Source organism: Anabrus simplex, chromosome 3 (assembly GCF_040414725.1).
Source record: "Anabrus simplex isolate iqAnaSimp1 chromosome 3, ASM4041472v1, whole genome shotgun sequence".
NCBI lineage: Eukaryota > Metazoa > Arthropoda > Insecta > Orthoptera > Tettigoniidae > Anabrus > Anabrus simplex.
This window is the reverse complement of record NC_090267.1, coordinates 346,053,876-346,071,459: the sequence shown is the minus strand read 5'-3', so window position 1 is coordinate 346,071,459 and position 17,584 is coordinate 346,053,876. Positions and strand designations below refer to the sequence as shown.

The window sequence follows — 17,584 nt, the reverse complement described above, 5'->3', positions numbered from 1 at the left end:
CTGACTTGTCATTCTCCCCGATCCTTCACGTGGACATCCTGAGAAAATCTTGCTATTAAATCCTGCCATCAACAAATCTATCCCTATCATTTGTTCAATCTGTACAGTATTATATGTTAACCCCATAAACGTCTTACAGTTTTGCTATATTAAAAGTAGAACAACCATTTAATTTAATAAAAACATCTTTTATTTGAACACCTTTTTAGAAAAATACTAACCTCTTCAGTATCCAGTTCATCATCTGTATCAGTTCTAGATCGTTTTGATCTGCTCATATTAATTTCCTCCAATTTTCGTTCATAGTAACCCTGAAGTCTATTAACACGCCATTCGTAAAACTCCTCCAAACGTTCTTCTGATTCCTGAACTGAGCTCCTGCAACAGAAAAGACAAAATAAAAAACAAAATACAGGCCTGTTATAAGAACCCAGAGCAAATGCTAAGTCCTATAAAATACATCTATAACAGACTAAATCAGATTTACTAACTTCATAAATGGTTTGCCTGTACAGAGCATCGAGCAATTCCATTAAGCATAAGAATGCATCCAATAATTAGAACATGATTCTTCAACGCTAGATGTAAAGCAACTCGCTGTCTCAGGACATCCATGCCTGACTAGAGTTGCAAATGAAAGCCAGAGGTATTCAATAGCAACCCATGTTAAAATTTGAGCACACGTAAACCTATAATAATAATAATAATAATAATAATAATAATAATAATAATAATAATAATAATAATAATTTATGATTCATATTCCTAACTCTAACAGAATTAGGGATACTGTAGATAAAAATACCAGAAATCTTATTGAACAAACGTTCACAGATACGATGATGATGCTTGCTGTTTAAAGGGGCCTAACATCGAGGTCATCGGCCCCTAATGGTACGAAAGGAGACTAAATGTAATGACAAATTTTAAGTCCAAAATACTCCATTGACTAGAATTCAAAATGTGAGGACGAAGAATGAATGGATGGATATGAATTTAAAACAATCGGTGGATCTGACCTGCAATGCCTCACATTCACAGAAACTGATGTTAAAACAATAGTATTACTAACCAAGGTACTGCTTCTATAGCATAATACTGAATCGATGATGCTTGTAGTCTAAAGGAGTCCAAAACCCAAGTCATCGGCCCCTCATAACGGTACTTATCGCTAGGAAAGTAGAACCATGGTATTTGTCATGTTGCAGTGCAATCAAAAATAGCGTAGAATCGCAGTATTCCACACATTATGGTACAACTCACAGGTAACGAAATTCACACATGTAATACAGACCTATGGTGTTTCGCACATTGCGGCGCGAGTTACAGGCAACGCAAACCTATGGTGCTCATCACATACGTGTACTAACCACAGGGACTCGCACTATCCCGTGGTGTTCCTCATATAGTGGGAACTAATCATAGGCAAGCCAGAACCATGGTGTCGCTCCTAAAGTGGTACTAATCACAGGTACAGTAAAAGCTGGCACCGTACTCTGTTGCTATTAATCACAAACCTATTTTGTACCTAAGATAGTGGTACTACGCGCAAGTAACAGCGACCCATGGTGTTCCCCACGTGGTGGTACTAATCACAAGTAGTTTCATGGTTCTAATACAACTATCCCTTGGTCGCTCCTTACGACAGGCAGGGGATACCGTGCGTGTATTCTTCTTCTGCGACCCCCAACCACAGGGGGGCTCACAGATACGTCAAGTTAAGTTCCTAAATGAGCCTTCAGACCCTGTCAAAATCAAGACTGGAATTAGACAAGGCAATGGACTTTAACCAATTCTCTTCAATTTCACAATAAACAAAATCATGAGGGAGTAGGAAATTCGATTACATAGAAAAAGAAAAAAAAGAAAAAAGAAAAAACACACATTCAAGGGATCCTTTTGGGGTAAGGAAAAATATGAATTAACGTGAAATGGCTTGCCTTTGCTGATGATATAGCAGTACTTACAGAAAAAGAATTACAAGCACAAATAATGGTAGAAAATCTACAAGGCATAGCCATCACAGCTTGTTTTCAAATTTCGTATGAAAAAACTAAATGTATTGAACATAGACAACTGAGTACCTAACAACACAACATGGACATATTCAAAGTGTTGAAAAATTTAAATATCTATTGCTATTTGCTTAACGTCGCACCGACACAGATAGGTCTTATTGCGACGATGGGATAGGAAAGGCCTACGAATTGGAAGGAAGCGGCCGTGGCCTTAATTAAGGTACAGCCCCGGTATTTGCCTGGTGTGAAAATGGGAAACCACGGAAAACCATCTTCAGGGCTGTCGACAGTGGGGCTTGAACCACTATCTCCAGATTACTAGATACTGGCCGCATTTAAGCGACTGCAGCGATCGAGCTCAGTAAATTTAAATATCTAGGAGAATGGATCCAGTCAAATGGACTATCACAACCTGCAAAGAGAGACTGAATAAGATGGACATAGCTTATACCCTCACTCAACACCATCACAGCAAATGATCAATGACATTTCAGGTAAAAATGGGACACTACACAAATATCAATAAACCAGATGAATTGATAAGGATAAGAATGTTTAACGTTGAACGAGATGAAAATGAGGAACTCTTCGGGGGGGGGGGGGGGGCTTAGGAAAATTCTCAGGCCCCAGAGAATAAAAGATATTTGGATGAAGAGAAAAAATAAAGAACTCTACCGCAATATAGAGAAAATTATGGACACAAAAGACTAAGACTACAATTTTATCGCCACCCTCACGGAATGAACAACAGGGTAAGAAGATTTTTGATTACTGATACAAAGCACACAAACATCCACCAGAATGAATAAGAGAAGTTTCCATAAACCAATATGACAAACTTTTGAATCAACATAAGGATAGTTCTCTAGTCTAATAACCACATTCTTAATTTCAACCAAACTGAAAGGAGAAAATTACTCTTGACAGGCACCGCGTAATGCATTCCTTAAAAGACTTCTCATGTTTTTAACCATTTTACTATTTCATTTCTTTGTTCAAGGTGTGTGTATTCTCCAAAATGCTAACTAAATTACCTTTATTAGGTACGTAAATGATGTCCAAATCCCATTCTATGAATGAAAATGAGAGATTGGACTGTCATATGATCACTCATAACAGAAAACTTATTCTAATTTTGGCATTTACATGCTCCTTGTAAGACAATGAAAAATTGTTCTCATTTGACCAATTTAACATCACAAGAGATGCATTAAAGTTGGTAAAATTGTGAAATATAGATATTTGTTGTAGTTTTTAATGTGTGTATTGTAAAAAAGTTTCATATTAGTGTTTTTTGTCCTGAATGGATTGTTGAAGTTGTGTGTTCTTAAGATTAATGATCAGATATACTGCTAATCAAAAATCTTCTTAGCCTATTCATTCCGTGAGGGTGGCCATAAAATTTCAGTCCTTGTCTTTTTTTTTTTTTGTGCCTATAATTTTCTCTATAATGTAGTTCATTAAATTACCTTTTAGTACTTTGGGTCCAAAAATTTTCCTAAGCCCTGCCCTGCCAAGTTCCTCATTCTTACCTTGTTTGTTCAACGTTAAACATTCTTATCCATATAATTCCTCTGGTTTTATGACATTTGTATAGTGCCTGATTTTTGCCTGAAATGACATCTGATAGTTTGTTGTAATGGTGTTGACTAAAGGAAAAAAAAAACAGCTTTTAGTGCTGGGAGTGTTCAAGGACAAGGACAAGTTCGGCTCGCCAGATGCAGGTCTTTTGATTTAACGCCTGTAGGCGACCTGCGCATCATGATGAGAATGAAATGATGATGAAGACGACACATCAACCCAGCCCAAGTGCCAGCAAAATCAACCAATTAAGGTTAAAATTCCTGACCCTGCCGGGAATCGAACGCGGGACCCCTATGACCAAAGGCCAGCGCGCTAACAATTTAGCCATGGAGCCGGACAGTTTACAAGCCACGTCCATCTTATTCAATCTCTCTTGGAGGTTGTCATAGAGACTCCATTTCACTGGATCCATTCTCCTAGATATTCAAATTTATCAACACTTTGAATATGTCCATGCTGTGTTGTTAGGTACTAGCTGTGATGGCTAAGTCATGTAGAGTTTCCACAATTATTTGTGCTTGTAATTCGTTTTCTGAAATTACTGCTATCTCAACATCAAAGGCAAGACATTTCACGTTAAGTCATATTTTTCCTTACCCCATATTTTACTTGTGCCAAGCTCCTCACTTTCATCTATCCTATCCGACCTCTCTAGGTCAACACTTGTTCTTTTCCGATGCTGACGCTATTAGGTTTGCGAGGGCTAGCGAGTCTTTCATTTCCATGCACTTCGTGGCCCTTATCTTCCTTTGGCCGATACCTTTATTTTTCGAAGTGTTGGACCCATTCCATTTTTTCTCTCTGATTAGTGTTATATAGAGGATGATTGCCCAGTTGTACTTCCTCTTAAAACAATAATCACCACCACCACCTTAACCCCACAAGAATCCCTTGAATGTACGTTTTCTCTTTTTGTTCATGTAATCTATTTTCCTACTCCCTCATGATTTTGTTTAATATGAAATTGAAGAGAACTGATTTAAGTCCATTGCCTTGTCTAATTCCAGTCTTGATTTTGACAGGGTCTGGAGGCTCATTTAAAAACTTACCATATAATCTCGAGTACCACACGCACTGTGTTACCGAAAATATCGCTTCCAAAATTGGGTGCGGGATTAATAAAAATTGAGAAATTTATCTTTCTGAAAGCGCGTAGATTGGAGATCGCCGCCGGCGCGGCTTGGCAACAATGCTCTCCCTGCTCTCAGTATATGCTACTTCCGCGCTTGGTGTCAGTCTCACGCAAGGTCTCGGAGTTCTAGCATGAAATCCACAAAGCGTCTGCGATATTTTACTGCTAGTGAGAAACAGAAAGTAGCTCGGGAAGCCGAAATTATTGGAAATCGTGCCGCCGGTAGGAAATACGATATTGACAAGTCGATTCGCAATTGGAGAAAGAAGAAAAATGTGCTATTAATATGTAGTGGTGATTGTAGAGCTTTTTGTGGACTGAGTGTACAGTTTCCAGAAATTGAAAAGAACTTTATAAACATGTGACAGAAAGGCAGTAATTGGGATATGGTGCGTCAACCGAAATGTGTCGGCTAAAGGCATTAGAGATCGCAAAGGAACTTCCATCAGAAGGGTTTAAGGCAAGCCGAGGGTGGGTTTGTAATTCTTACAAAAGAAATGGGTTGAGCGTACGAAGGCGTACCTCAATTTCACAGCGTCTTCCTGGTGCCTACGATGAGAAGTTATTGTCGTCTCAGCGTCACATAATTCGATTGCAAAAGGAAAATGCACATTTCCTTTCCCAAACTGGCAATGCAGATCAGACGCCAGTCTACTCTGAAATGCCAGTGGACAGGACTGTGAATGTTAAGGGTGCGAAAAGTGTTACCATTAGAACAGGTGGTAATGAAAAACAACGGTGTACAGTAATGTTGTGTATTCTCGCCGATGGAACCAAATTGCCGCCGTACATTATTCTCAAACGAAAGACGCTTCCTAAAAATCTACCCGCTGGTGTTATTGTCAGATCTCAGAACTCTGGCTGGATGAACAGTTCACTTGTGGAAGACTGGGTAAAGTGTGTCTGGCAACGTCGGCCTGGTGCATTATTGAGACAACAGTCCTTGCTTGTTCCCGACAGTTACAGCGGCCACACAACAGACGCTGTGAAGAAACATATCAAGGATGGGAAAATCGACCTAGCAATCATTCCGGGCGGGATGACGCCTATGCTACAGCCGCTGGATGTCTGCGTGAACCATCCATTTAAAGCAGCCTTGAAACAGCTCTATACAGAATGGATGGCGGCCAATAATCACACACTGACGCCAACTGGTTGCATTCAGTGCCCGTAAGTTCAGCTGCTGTGTTCGTGGATTTTGAAGGCATGGAATCATATCCCTGGAGACCTCATACGGAAGAGCTTCACGAAATGTAGCATTTCTAATGCTGTGGATGGCAGCGACGACATTTTGTAGGAAGGTGATGGTGACGAAAGTACCGAAGTTGGTACTGATGATGATGATGAATGAACTCTTTGGATATCGTTGTGGAAATGTTTGTTTACTTTTATTTGTATTTTCTAATCATTTGATGTATGTTAGTAAAGCATGTAGGCCTAAATAATTGTGACTTAACTTTTTTAAAAATTTTGTTCTTTCAAAATAAGGGTGTGGGTTTTATTCGGTGGCAGGTGGTATGCGAGATTATACGGTAACTTGACATATCTGTGAGCGTTTCTTCAACAAGTTTTCTAGTATTTTTATCTACAGTATCCCCAATTCTGCAAGAATTAGGAATATGGTCTGTCTATCTGGTGAATCATAAATGATTATCATTATAATAATAATAATTATTATTATTATTGATTTATTTGTGCTCAGATTTTAACATGGCTTGCTATTGAATACCTCTGACTTGTGAATTCAAAGTGTCTGGGACTCAAAAATTGGACTTCAAATTACGTGCTTTTGAAATAACCATTGATCCTAAATCTCCAATATTCTCTTACCGATCGCATAATACTGTTACAATATTATTTTTACCCCATAACAAACTATGTGGAACTGTTTAAAAAAAAAAAAGAAATAAATAAAACAGCTTTAAGTTGTAGGGTAAAAAGGGCCCTTTTCAAAACCTGATGGGTAACAAATATATGGATTTAAGAGATTAGGTTAAGCTTACATTATGAGGCATCACTCGCATGTGTACAAGTACCATTATAACTCAATGGCCCGGTTTCTTCAACGAATGTTAAGAGTTAACTCTGCCGTTAAGGAGACTTAACACAATTTAACAAAAGGGTTATCTCATCAAGGATTGTTAACTCTAACAAATGTTTAATACTTGTGTTAAATTAACCTGGCAGCAGCCCTGTGTTAAACCCAATGAACTATAGTTCAATGGTTAAACCTCTTTACAACTGCTAAAATTTCAAAACGGAGGCATGTAGAAGACCTAAGTTTGAAGATTTACTGCTGTATGAAGACTACGTATAAACTGAAGAAGGCAAAGTACGACCCATACTAAGAAATTACTTTATAGAGTTGTCAGAAGATATATTTCTAATTACCAAAGCCATAATGAACAAGATACTAGACGATATTGAAAATAGGTTAGAGTTTCCAACCGCAAGGACAATTATCATGAGGCAGGATCCGCTTCGGACCACATGGAGGTGATAGAACACTAAAATGCGAAAACACTTTCCTCAAACTTGTCAGGTCTGCAACCCAATAATTTCCGAAAAATTTATGAATCCCCCGATTCGAATGCAACACCTATATACCTGAAGAGTTGCAACTGCGACAAGTGGAGCAGTGGCTGAATGGTCATCGTACTAGTCTCCGAACCGCGATGACTCTGGTTCAAGTTCCGTCATAGATGTGATTTTTATACAAATTAAATCATTGTTTGAGGGAATGTGAAGGTAAAATGCGAATAAAATGAATAATGAAATTGCAGTGGAACTTTATTTTATATATATATGTAAAAAGAGATCCAGCAGTAACTGTGAGAACGTTTAGGCCTATATTAATTTCAGGTAGAAAATAAACTGTACTGCAATTTGCGTAATACTTTTGTTCCAATTTTTATCTTGACGTTCCCTCAAATATTAATTAAATTGTCTTCTTCTTCCTCTTTATCTTTTTACCATCCCGGGTCGGTTTTCCCTCGGACTCTGTGAGCGATAACACCTCTAACGCCTTAAGGGCAGTGTCCTGGAGCTTCAGGATCTGGGTCGGGGATACAACTGGGGAGGATGACCACTACCTCGCCCAGGCAACCTCACCTGGTATGTTGAACAGGGGCCTTACTGGGGGTTGGGAAGATTGGAAGGGATAGACAAGGAAGAGGGAAGGAAGCGGCCGTGGCCGTAAGTTAGGAGGAGAAGTGGAAAACCACAGAAAACACTTCCAGGATGGCTGAGATGGGAATCGAACCCATGTCCACTCAGTTGACCTCCCGAGGCTGAGAGGACCCTGTTCCAGCCCCCGTATCTCTTTTCAAATTTCGTGGCAGAGCCGGGAATCAACCCCGGGCCTCCAGGGGTGCCAGCTAATCACACTAACCACTACACCACACAGGCGGACATATTAGTTTATTTTGTGCAAAAGTCATAGCTGCGATGAGACTTGAATTCATGTCTACGAGGTTCGCAGACAAGTACGGTGACCACTTGGCCACCACTCTGATCCACTGTGATGTAACTCCCAAGTATATATGCGTTGCTTTGGAATCGGGGATTCATCAATTTTTCAGAAGTTATTAGGTTGCGGACCTGACATGTTTAAGTAAAATTTGTTTGCCTTTTAGTGTTCTACCACCTCCACTTTGCCCGAAGCGGATTCTGTGTAATGACATCTGACCTCATTTTTTTCGAAAACGAAAGCGTGTTGACTTTAACACTTATACACAAGTTACCGTTGAGTGTCTCCCCACAGGTACCTTGAAGCTTGTTGAAATCAGCTGACCGCAGGGTCTGGCCTCTATTTGTTAGATATTATGCTTGAGACACTTTTCATGTAATTGTAGGCGACTATGTTCACGGGTGCAAGAAACGAGTGTAGAATCCTGCAAAGAATTCCTGCTGCCACTGCAGCATTAACAAGGCATTACATTATTTTCCCCGCAATAAAATAATTAATTCTATTCTAATTGTGATAAAATAATGCCCAAAAACCATTCAGAACACATCAATTATCACATTTTCCCGGTGATAAGAATATATGAATAGGCTATATCGAATGTTGTGATATAACAGTCCGTTCTTTCATTTCTTAAGCACATTCGCATAATTTTAAATTAAAATTAAATGAAATAAAAACTCTCATTCATCATAACGCTTTTGTTCCTCTTACTTAACATGTTTACGTCTTATCGGTGTCCGCTAACCATAACCCATAATAATGTCAACCATGTGTCTGTGTGACAAAATATTATTTCAATACACCACTAAGAGGACTTTATGTAAAGAAACAAAAGACGCTCACTGCCAAACGCGTTCAGAAATCTCACTGAAATGTGTTAATTTACCTTTAACAATTGTTTCGTAACAAATGTTGGAAATGTGTTCGTGAAACAGGGCACTTTTAAACAAAGTGTTAAATTAATAACAATTGTTAGTTAACACTTATTAAGTAAAATTTAACATACAGTTGAAGAAACCAGGCCAATGTCTAAATTTAAAACTGTAGGGTTCTTCAGTCTGCAGAAACTAAATTTGAATAAATAAATTTAAAAAACTACCTGAACAAGAAAACAAATGGTTAGAGAATTATACATGAAAAAGATATATGATAAAAATTTTGAATTAAAAATGACTGATTTCCACTTAATGGATTGGCACAATACTTGGAATTACCATTTATCTGTGCTTTGAATTAAAATGTATGAATGAATTAATTAATTACTTGAGTTGTTTCTTTTTTAGGTTACCATATGTTTACCTTGTATGGGAGATCAAAATCAGAACATGGTGAAGACTTCTGAGATTCTATTTTAAGTATCTTTACAACAGTTGTGTTAGGTGGTTGAAGTTTGTGCAACAATATCCGGCAATCCATGAATCATTTCATAAAATAATAAATATTTACGCTTGGAGAAAAACAGAAACAATCCAATATGCATAGAAACATGTTCGCCACAAATAACGGCATCAATGGCATCAATAAGCCTCATAGAGTTCAAGTCTAAGTTTTGGATCTCCACTCTTGCTCATTCACAGAATCCAGCAATATCAACAGCAAGCAGCTGTTTATCTATGAAACAAGATAAGTAACACAACTACTCAGATTTCAGCAGTTTGCTCTTAATAAAAACACGATACGCACTGAAGCAACTGAGTACAGTATGATATTAACAGTGTACATGACCCGGATCCGGCCCGCGTTGCCATGCCTTTTCTAAGCAGTGTGAACTCGCCTCTTGATGAAGACACATTGTATGTTCCTTGAGTAGTAGTGGGGTGATACACTTTTTCGTTTGTCGCTCACATCTTTTGGCGATTTTTTACGATTGTGGCGGCAGGGGGCCTATATTTTATAACTTTGACTTATATATTAATTGTTTTTATCACGAGTTTGTGAAGGCTTATTGTCGTGCTGATTTGTCCGGCAGTGATAATCAGTTTGCGAGTGAAGGAAGTTCTGATTCTGAATCGGAAAGTGAGAACGAACCGGAACTCAACCCAACCTGGTCAAATCGAACATTTGGCTTGAAGAACATACAATTTAACAAAGAAACCAAACTGCTAGTGCCGATACCAGGAGAAATCAAGCTAACTAACTGGTTTCTATTGTTGCTTGATAACAATTTTTGGGAATTTGTTTGTCGTGAGAAACAATTATGGGTTAAGAGTTGTTTTGTGGACCAAGCACAAAGGAGAAATCGAACATTACGAGACGGAAGGATGTCGATGTCAATGAACTAAAGACATTTTTGGGTTTGCTGATTCATACAGGAACATTGCAGGTGAGAAGACACCAAGATTATAGGAAAACTCACAGGCTTTTCAACATTCCTGCATTACGACAGTATATGAGCTGGGATCATTCTCCACTTATATTACGGTGCCTACACTTTTCCCCAGCTAAAACTACTAATCATCCCAAACCCCAGTCATTAGACAGGCTGAAAAAGGCTAGACAAATTATTGATTTCAAAGCTATGGTACTTTGGCGGGGGTCGCTTGATTTTCAAGCAGTACATAAAGGGGAAACGACATAAATATGGCATAAAACTTTATTCTCTACATGAACCCGAGGATCTCACTTTCAAATTTATTGCGTACGCCAGAGCCAACGACCAGATGTCTGGGAAAGGACACTAACAAAAGTGGTCATGCATCTTTTGGAGGAACTTCTGAATAATGGCCATGCTGTGTTCATGGATAATTATTATAATAGTTTTGCCCTAGCGTCTAAGCTGCTGTCAGAAAACACATACAGTACAGGAATACTCCGAGCTGACCGGCAGCACAACGCTCCAATTGTGAAGACGGCAATACTGACTAAAGTTGGAACCATCGCTCAATACGCAGAGGGAATTATGGTGGGCAAATGGAGGGACAAGCGAGTGGTAGAATACATTTCCTTGCAATTTGAGAACACAATGGTAGAAGAACCTTTGCCAATTGTGCAATATAATGCACACAAGAAAGGGCCACATCGCTGTGACCAACTCAAGGAGTATTATCCTTTCGAAAAAACCCATCGCTGGTACCAAAATTTTTTTGTCCACATCATACAACTGACGATCATCATTGCTTTCCACTTACACAACATGCACAGTACCAGGCTTGGAAATCCGAAAATGATTTTATACGACTACAAATAGTGGAATCACTTCTGCCACTCCGTCAAGCAGAGCTAGTGCGCACTTCTCTAAGAAAGAACAACTTATATCGGTTGGCAAAATATGATGAGCGAGACTCCAAAGGAGGAACCAAACACAAAAACTGCAGGGTCTGCTATAAAGCAGGAAGTAAAAACAATCAACGTTTGTGTGATCTGGCTGTCCAAATTTGCCGGGGCTTTGCCCGGTTGGTTGTTTTGACAAGTACCACAAAGACATGTAAGTGGACCAAACAGTGGATGGTGGGTGGATCTATAAATTATTGTACATAGTGAAAAAACAACATTAAGAAAGCTAAATGTGGTTTTTGTATTTTTCCAATTTATAACATGTCAAACAGTAATTATTGTGATCTCTTTCATTATAACATAAGATTTTCAACAAAATAGCGATCAGTGGTGTAGCGCACGGTGCTGAGGGGCCGAATCCGACCCACAGAGTTAGACGTCTTCAGAAATGTTAATTTAGGCATGTATCATCTTTAAAGAGAGCCTCCGTGGCTCAGACGGCAGCATGTCGGCCTCTCACCGCTGGATACCGTGGTTCAAATCCCGGTCACTCCATGTGAAATTTGTGCTGGACAAAGCGGAGGCGGGACAAGTTTTTCTCTGGGTACTCCGGTTTTCCCTGTCATCTTTCATTCCAGCAACACTCTCCATTCTCATTTCAAAGCATCTATCACTCATTAATAAATCACTTTGGGAGTGGCGACCCCATCGTACTAATAGCCTATATCTGCTTCATTCATTCCATCCCTGACCCGGTCAATGACTGGAAAACAGGTTGTAGGTTTTCATTTTCATCATCTTTATAGACACATGTTTGGATTTTTGACATTTGGTAAGTTCACAATTAAGTATTTATTTATTTTCCACCTAGTTGATACAATGATTGCTTAAGGCAACTTTTAATGGTCAAAAGTGGTACATGTTTCGTATATTATCAACATCTTCAGCCACATAACACTGTTTAGATGAAAAATATATAAAATTGACAAAGTAATGCTTTAGATGAAGTGTCCTTAAAATTAACATAAGATTGACAAGATTAAAACAAACAAATAACTCAAGAGAAAATATATAAATTATTTCTACAATAGAAAGCAGTCGTCAAGGAAACACTTGTACAATATTCCATAGAGAAACTGTCCTAATAAATATTCTTTTCTTAATAATTCATGAAAAAAGATCAATTTATAAATTAAAAATTATACAATTTATAAGTAATTATCGAAATGAAGAAATCCTGATATCACAGTGCGGCTCTTATTATTAATGTAGATGAAAATATAACTAATTCCTAGTTGTCAAATTTTATTAAGCCTGCTTTCCTTTGGAACAGTAACTCCTGTCATTCTTTCACAGTTTTGCGCCGGGTGTAATATTGATGATGCGTTCTTCCTTGCTCTTGCACCTGAGGAGGTGGAGGAGCGGGGGATATAGGTGTGTCAAGAACTTCCTTGCTGTCACCTATAGCTTCAACTGAGGAGGAATAAGTTGTAGGGCTATCTGTAGGTGGAGAAATTCCAATTCTTTTTTCGTGATCCTTCTCAAGCATTTTCAAATATACTAGAATTTGATAATATAATGGATTCTTATATTCTACAGCCTCATTAAGGTTATCCTTTTTCTTTACAAGTTGGTCTAGATGAATGTACAGGTCTTCATAAGTGTTCATTAAGCTGCCCTTTTTTAACTTTTTTATGATGGTCAGGTCTTGTTCTATGTTGGTAAATTTATGACCTGTGGCAGTCATGTGTGATCCCATTGACAACTAGGAATTAGTTATATTTTCATCTACATTAATAATAAGAGCCGCACTGTGATATCAGGATTTCTTCATTTCGATAATTACTTATAAATTGTATAATTTTTAATTTATAAATTGATCTTTTTTCATGAATTATCAAGAAAAGAATATTTATTAGGACAATTTCTCTATGGAATATTGTACAAGTGTTTCCTTGACGACTGCTTTCTATTGTAGAAATAATTTATATATTTTCTCTTGAGTTATTTGTTTGTTTTAATCTTGTCAATCTTATGTTAATTTTAAGGACACTTCATCTAAAGCATTACTTTGTCAATTTTATATATTTTTCATCTAAACAGTGTTATGTGGCTGAAGATGTTGATAATATACGAAACATGTACCACTTTTGACCATTAAAAGTTGCCTTAAGCAATCATTGTATCGACTAGGTGGAAAATAAATAAATACTTAATTGTGAATCTATTGAAGTGCGATACGGACCATGAAGCTGATTTTATGTAATTTGGTAAGTTGTCATTTTTCCATTTTCAGTTTTTAGAGGTGGCAATATGTAAATTGCATAGCAGTGAACATGTTAACTGGAAAAATGAAAAACTTGCATGAGGTATTGACAATTCGCACCAATAATAAAAGAGGAGACGGGCCATTATTGTGGCAAATATGCAAGAAAATAGTAGTGTATCGATAATTTTGTATTAAAAATGACCAATTTCCACTTAAAGGACCCACACAATACTTCACATTGCATGTCCTCCCTTCTCAATAATTATACCCCATTTTTCCTTCCCGACACAATCTATTCTCACATCTAAAATCTAACATTTACACACTATCTGTTAATTCAATGATAAAACATTCTTTGTAACTTGTTTCGCATCCAGCAGATGCTTTTCAGTGTAGGCATTCTTGAAACAACCTTCTCCTGTGATGACATTTTCATTGTCTGAACCCTAAACGATTCCAGTGTACATGTCCTAAACATGGCTATCAATTCTGTAAATACAACATTACCTAAGGATTTGTACTGGAAAACAGCAGATAAACTCCTTTATTAACACAATGAACTTCACAATGCTTACAATCAAATAAGTACCGTTGCCAACTCACAAGCAATGAAACGAGGATGATTTATCAGACAAGCTGGAAAGGACTGAACTAATTTCCTTCTTTATTTCTTTTTTTTCCCATAGAACATGACTTTCACGATAATGTTGCTTTTCCGTAATAATTTTCCCTTTGACTGTAATGTAGTTATCGTGAGGTGATCCATAATGATTGCGGACAACCCGTAATAGTTGGCACCTCTGCAGGAGACACGTTTCACGGTTATGAATCAAAATCACTTCCAAACCCGACAGGAATTGCTGCAGTCAGTGAATGAAGGTACATCCTAATCTGCTACCGAGAGAACACTGTGACGGAAACAGCATGCGATGAACATTTGGAGTCTGTCACCTCGCAAGACGCCATTGCTCATGTAGGCACATAAGGCTGCGCATCATCAAAGGCCTAGAAATCAACGAACGTGGACAGCTGCTGACTGGCGGAACGTGGCGTGGTCTGACGAATTACGTTTTTGCCTGTATTTGAATGACGCGCGTCATCGAGTGCATCGAAGACCATATGAAGCATTTTATCTTGGATGTGTGCAAGATCAGGTTCCAGCCAGAGGTTGGTCTGTGATAATTTGGGGGTGTTTTTCATATCATGGATTAGACCAGCTCATTGAGGTGACTACCAACAGGAACCAGCATGTTTATTTAAACATTCTAGATGATTAGGCATTTCCTATCAGTCAACATCTGCATGATAAGTATGCTATTGATATTGCAATTTTTTAAGATGACAACAGCAAAGGTCATCGGGCTGGACGTACACGTCTCATTTTATGAACATTCACCCACCCAATTACATCGAGTTTGGCCAGCAAAATAACCTGACTTGAACCCCACTGAAAATATGAAGGCCACTAGGGAAAAGCGGGTAAAACGCCAACATTAGCATCCGCGCAATTTGGTGAATTGCGCGATCAAATTCTCGGCGAGTGGCTTAACCCGGATGCAACGTACCTGCACAACCTTGTGGACTCACTTCCTAACCAAATTCAGGCAGTCCACAGGTAGAGTTACACAGTATTAAATGATCCTAGTAATGATTTCTTCAGGAATGAGTCATTTTTTTGTCCGGAAAGCTTATGTAAAAGTATACGTTGCATTCTGGGGACCTCGAATTTGACATTTTGAATTAGCTGAGTTTCAATAAACAATGTTTTACTGTAAATGACAGAAAATAACTAACTAAATTTGGGTCTTTGATTTGCACTCCATTTGTAGAGGTAGCAGAAAGAGCCAGTTCTCGTTTGCTTCCATGGAGGATTGGATGATAAATAATCACAGACTCAAAATGATACCAAAAAGTATGGTTTTATACATACATACATAATCATTATAGACTGTTATGCCTTTCAGCGTTCAGTATGCAAGCCTCTGTGAATTTACTAAACGTCGCCACAATCCTCGATTTGCAGCTAGTGCTGTGGCCTCATTTAGTTCTATATCTCTTATCTTTAAATCGTTAGAAACCGAGTCTAACCATCGTCGTCTTGGTCTCCCTCTACTTCTCTTACCCTCCATAACCGAGTCCATTACTCTCCTAGGTAACCTATCCTCCTCCATTCGCCTCACATGACTCCACCAACGAAGTCGGTTTATGCGTACAGCTTCATCCATCGAGTTCAATCCTAAATTAGACTATCTCATCATTCCGAGTACCCTCATGCCATTGTTCCCACCTGTTTGTACCAGCAATCATTCTTGCTACTTTCGTGTCTGTTACTTGTAAATTATGAATAAGATATCCTGAGTCCACCCAGCTTTCGCTCCCGTAAAGCAAAGTTGGTCTGAAAACAGACCGATGTAAAGATAGTTTCGTGTGGGAGACTTCCTTTTTACAGAATACTGCTGATCGCAACTGCGAAATCACTGCATTACCTTTACTGCACCTTGATTCAATCTCACTATATTACCATCCTGGGAGAACACACAACCTAAATACTTCAAATTATCAACCTGTTCTAGCTTTGTATCACCAATCTGACATTCAATTCTGTTGAATTTCTTACCTACTGACATCAATTTAGTCTTCGAGAGGCTAATTTTCATACCATACTCATTGCACCTATTTTCAAGTTCCAAGATATTAGACTGCAGGCTTTCGGCACAGTCTGCCATTAAGACCAAGTTGTCAGCATAGGCCAAACTGCTTACTACATTTCCACCTAACTGAATCCCTCCCTGCCATTTTATACCTTTCAGCAGATGATCCATATAAAATACGAACAGCAAAGGTGAAAGATTACAGCCTTGTCTAACCCCTGTAAGTACCCTGAACCAAGTACTCATTCTACCATCAATTCTCACTGAAGCCCAATTGTCAACATAAATGCCTTTGATTGATTTTAATAATCTACCTTTAATTCCATAGTCCCCCAGTATAGTGAACATCTTTTCCCTCGGTACCCTGTCATATGCTTTCACTAGATCTACGAAACATTTTATTTTAATTTAAAATGACCAAAACAGAATGGATGCTAACGAATCTACAAAGACGCACACGAAAATCTGTCAGCTGGTACAGTTATTTATTTTCATCTATTTACAAATCAACACACGCATAACCTTAATCACAGTATCACAAACACAACACTTCACTCCGAGAACATCAACAGCCACCAATTTAACTATTGCTTATCACAGCACATAGAGATTACAACCTTGAAACACAGCTGAAACAGATGACTACCGACTGCCTACCTTGGCATGTCAGTTAACACGAGTTCACCATTGAAACTCTTACTACACCATAACTTTACTAAACAATAACTCTTCGTTACCATCAAGACCATCTCCATATATAAGTGACTTCCAGAAAGGTACGTTACAAAAAAATACCTTCTCAAAAATCCTCGAGTGCTTAACAACATTGTTATAATGTACAGAATATTCTACCATGATCTAGTGCCATTTTGGAAGTTACAGTGTGTTTCAAAATACTGTGGTGGATTATGAATTATATACACAGGTAAGAATAAAATATATAATATTCATTTACAGGCATTTACATTAACTGAACTCATATTTACGTACAGCACATGTTTTATGACATAACCTCACAAACAACGCTATCGTATCGTCATAATACAAATACTAACTGAATGTAACATTTCATAACTATATTTTACAACAATTATTAATAATAATAACAACCATAATCGTAAAATAATAATAATAATAATAATAATAATTCGAGCTCGATACTTGCATTAATTTCCCATGGGTGAGAGATTGTTTTCAAGTTATATCCGCATATCACACTTGCATCAATGTCTAGACTCGAAGTAGTTA

General features: G+C 38.1%; 1 protein-coding gene across 1 annotated transcript in view; it reads right to left on the bottom strand.

Annotated features, from left to right (window-relative positions):
- Window positions 1-17,584, bottom strand: part of LOC136866805 (kinesin-like protein KIF20A) — a 430,278-nt gene that overhangs the window by 246,178 nt on the left and 166,516 nt on the right. The window contains exon 14 of the mRNA XM_068226714.1: window positions 222-378. Coding sequence (XP_068082815.1) covers window positions 222-378 — 157 coding nt within the window. The remainder of the gene's footprint in view (window positions 1-221; window positions 379-17,584) is intronic.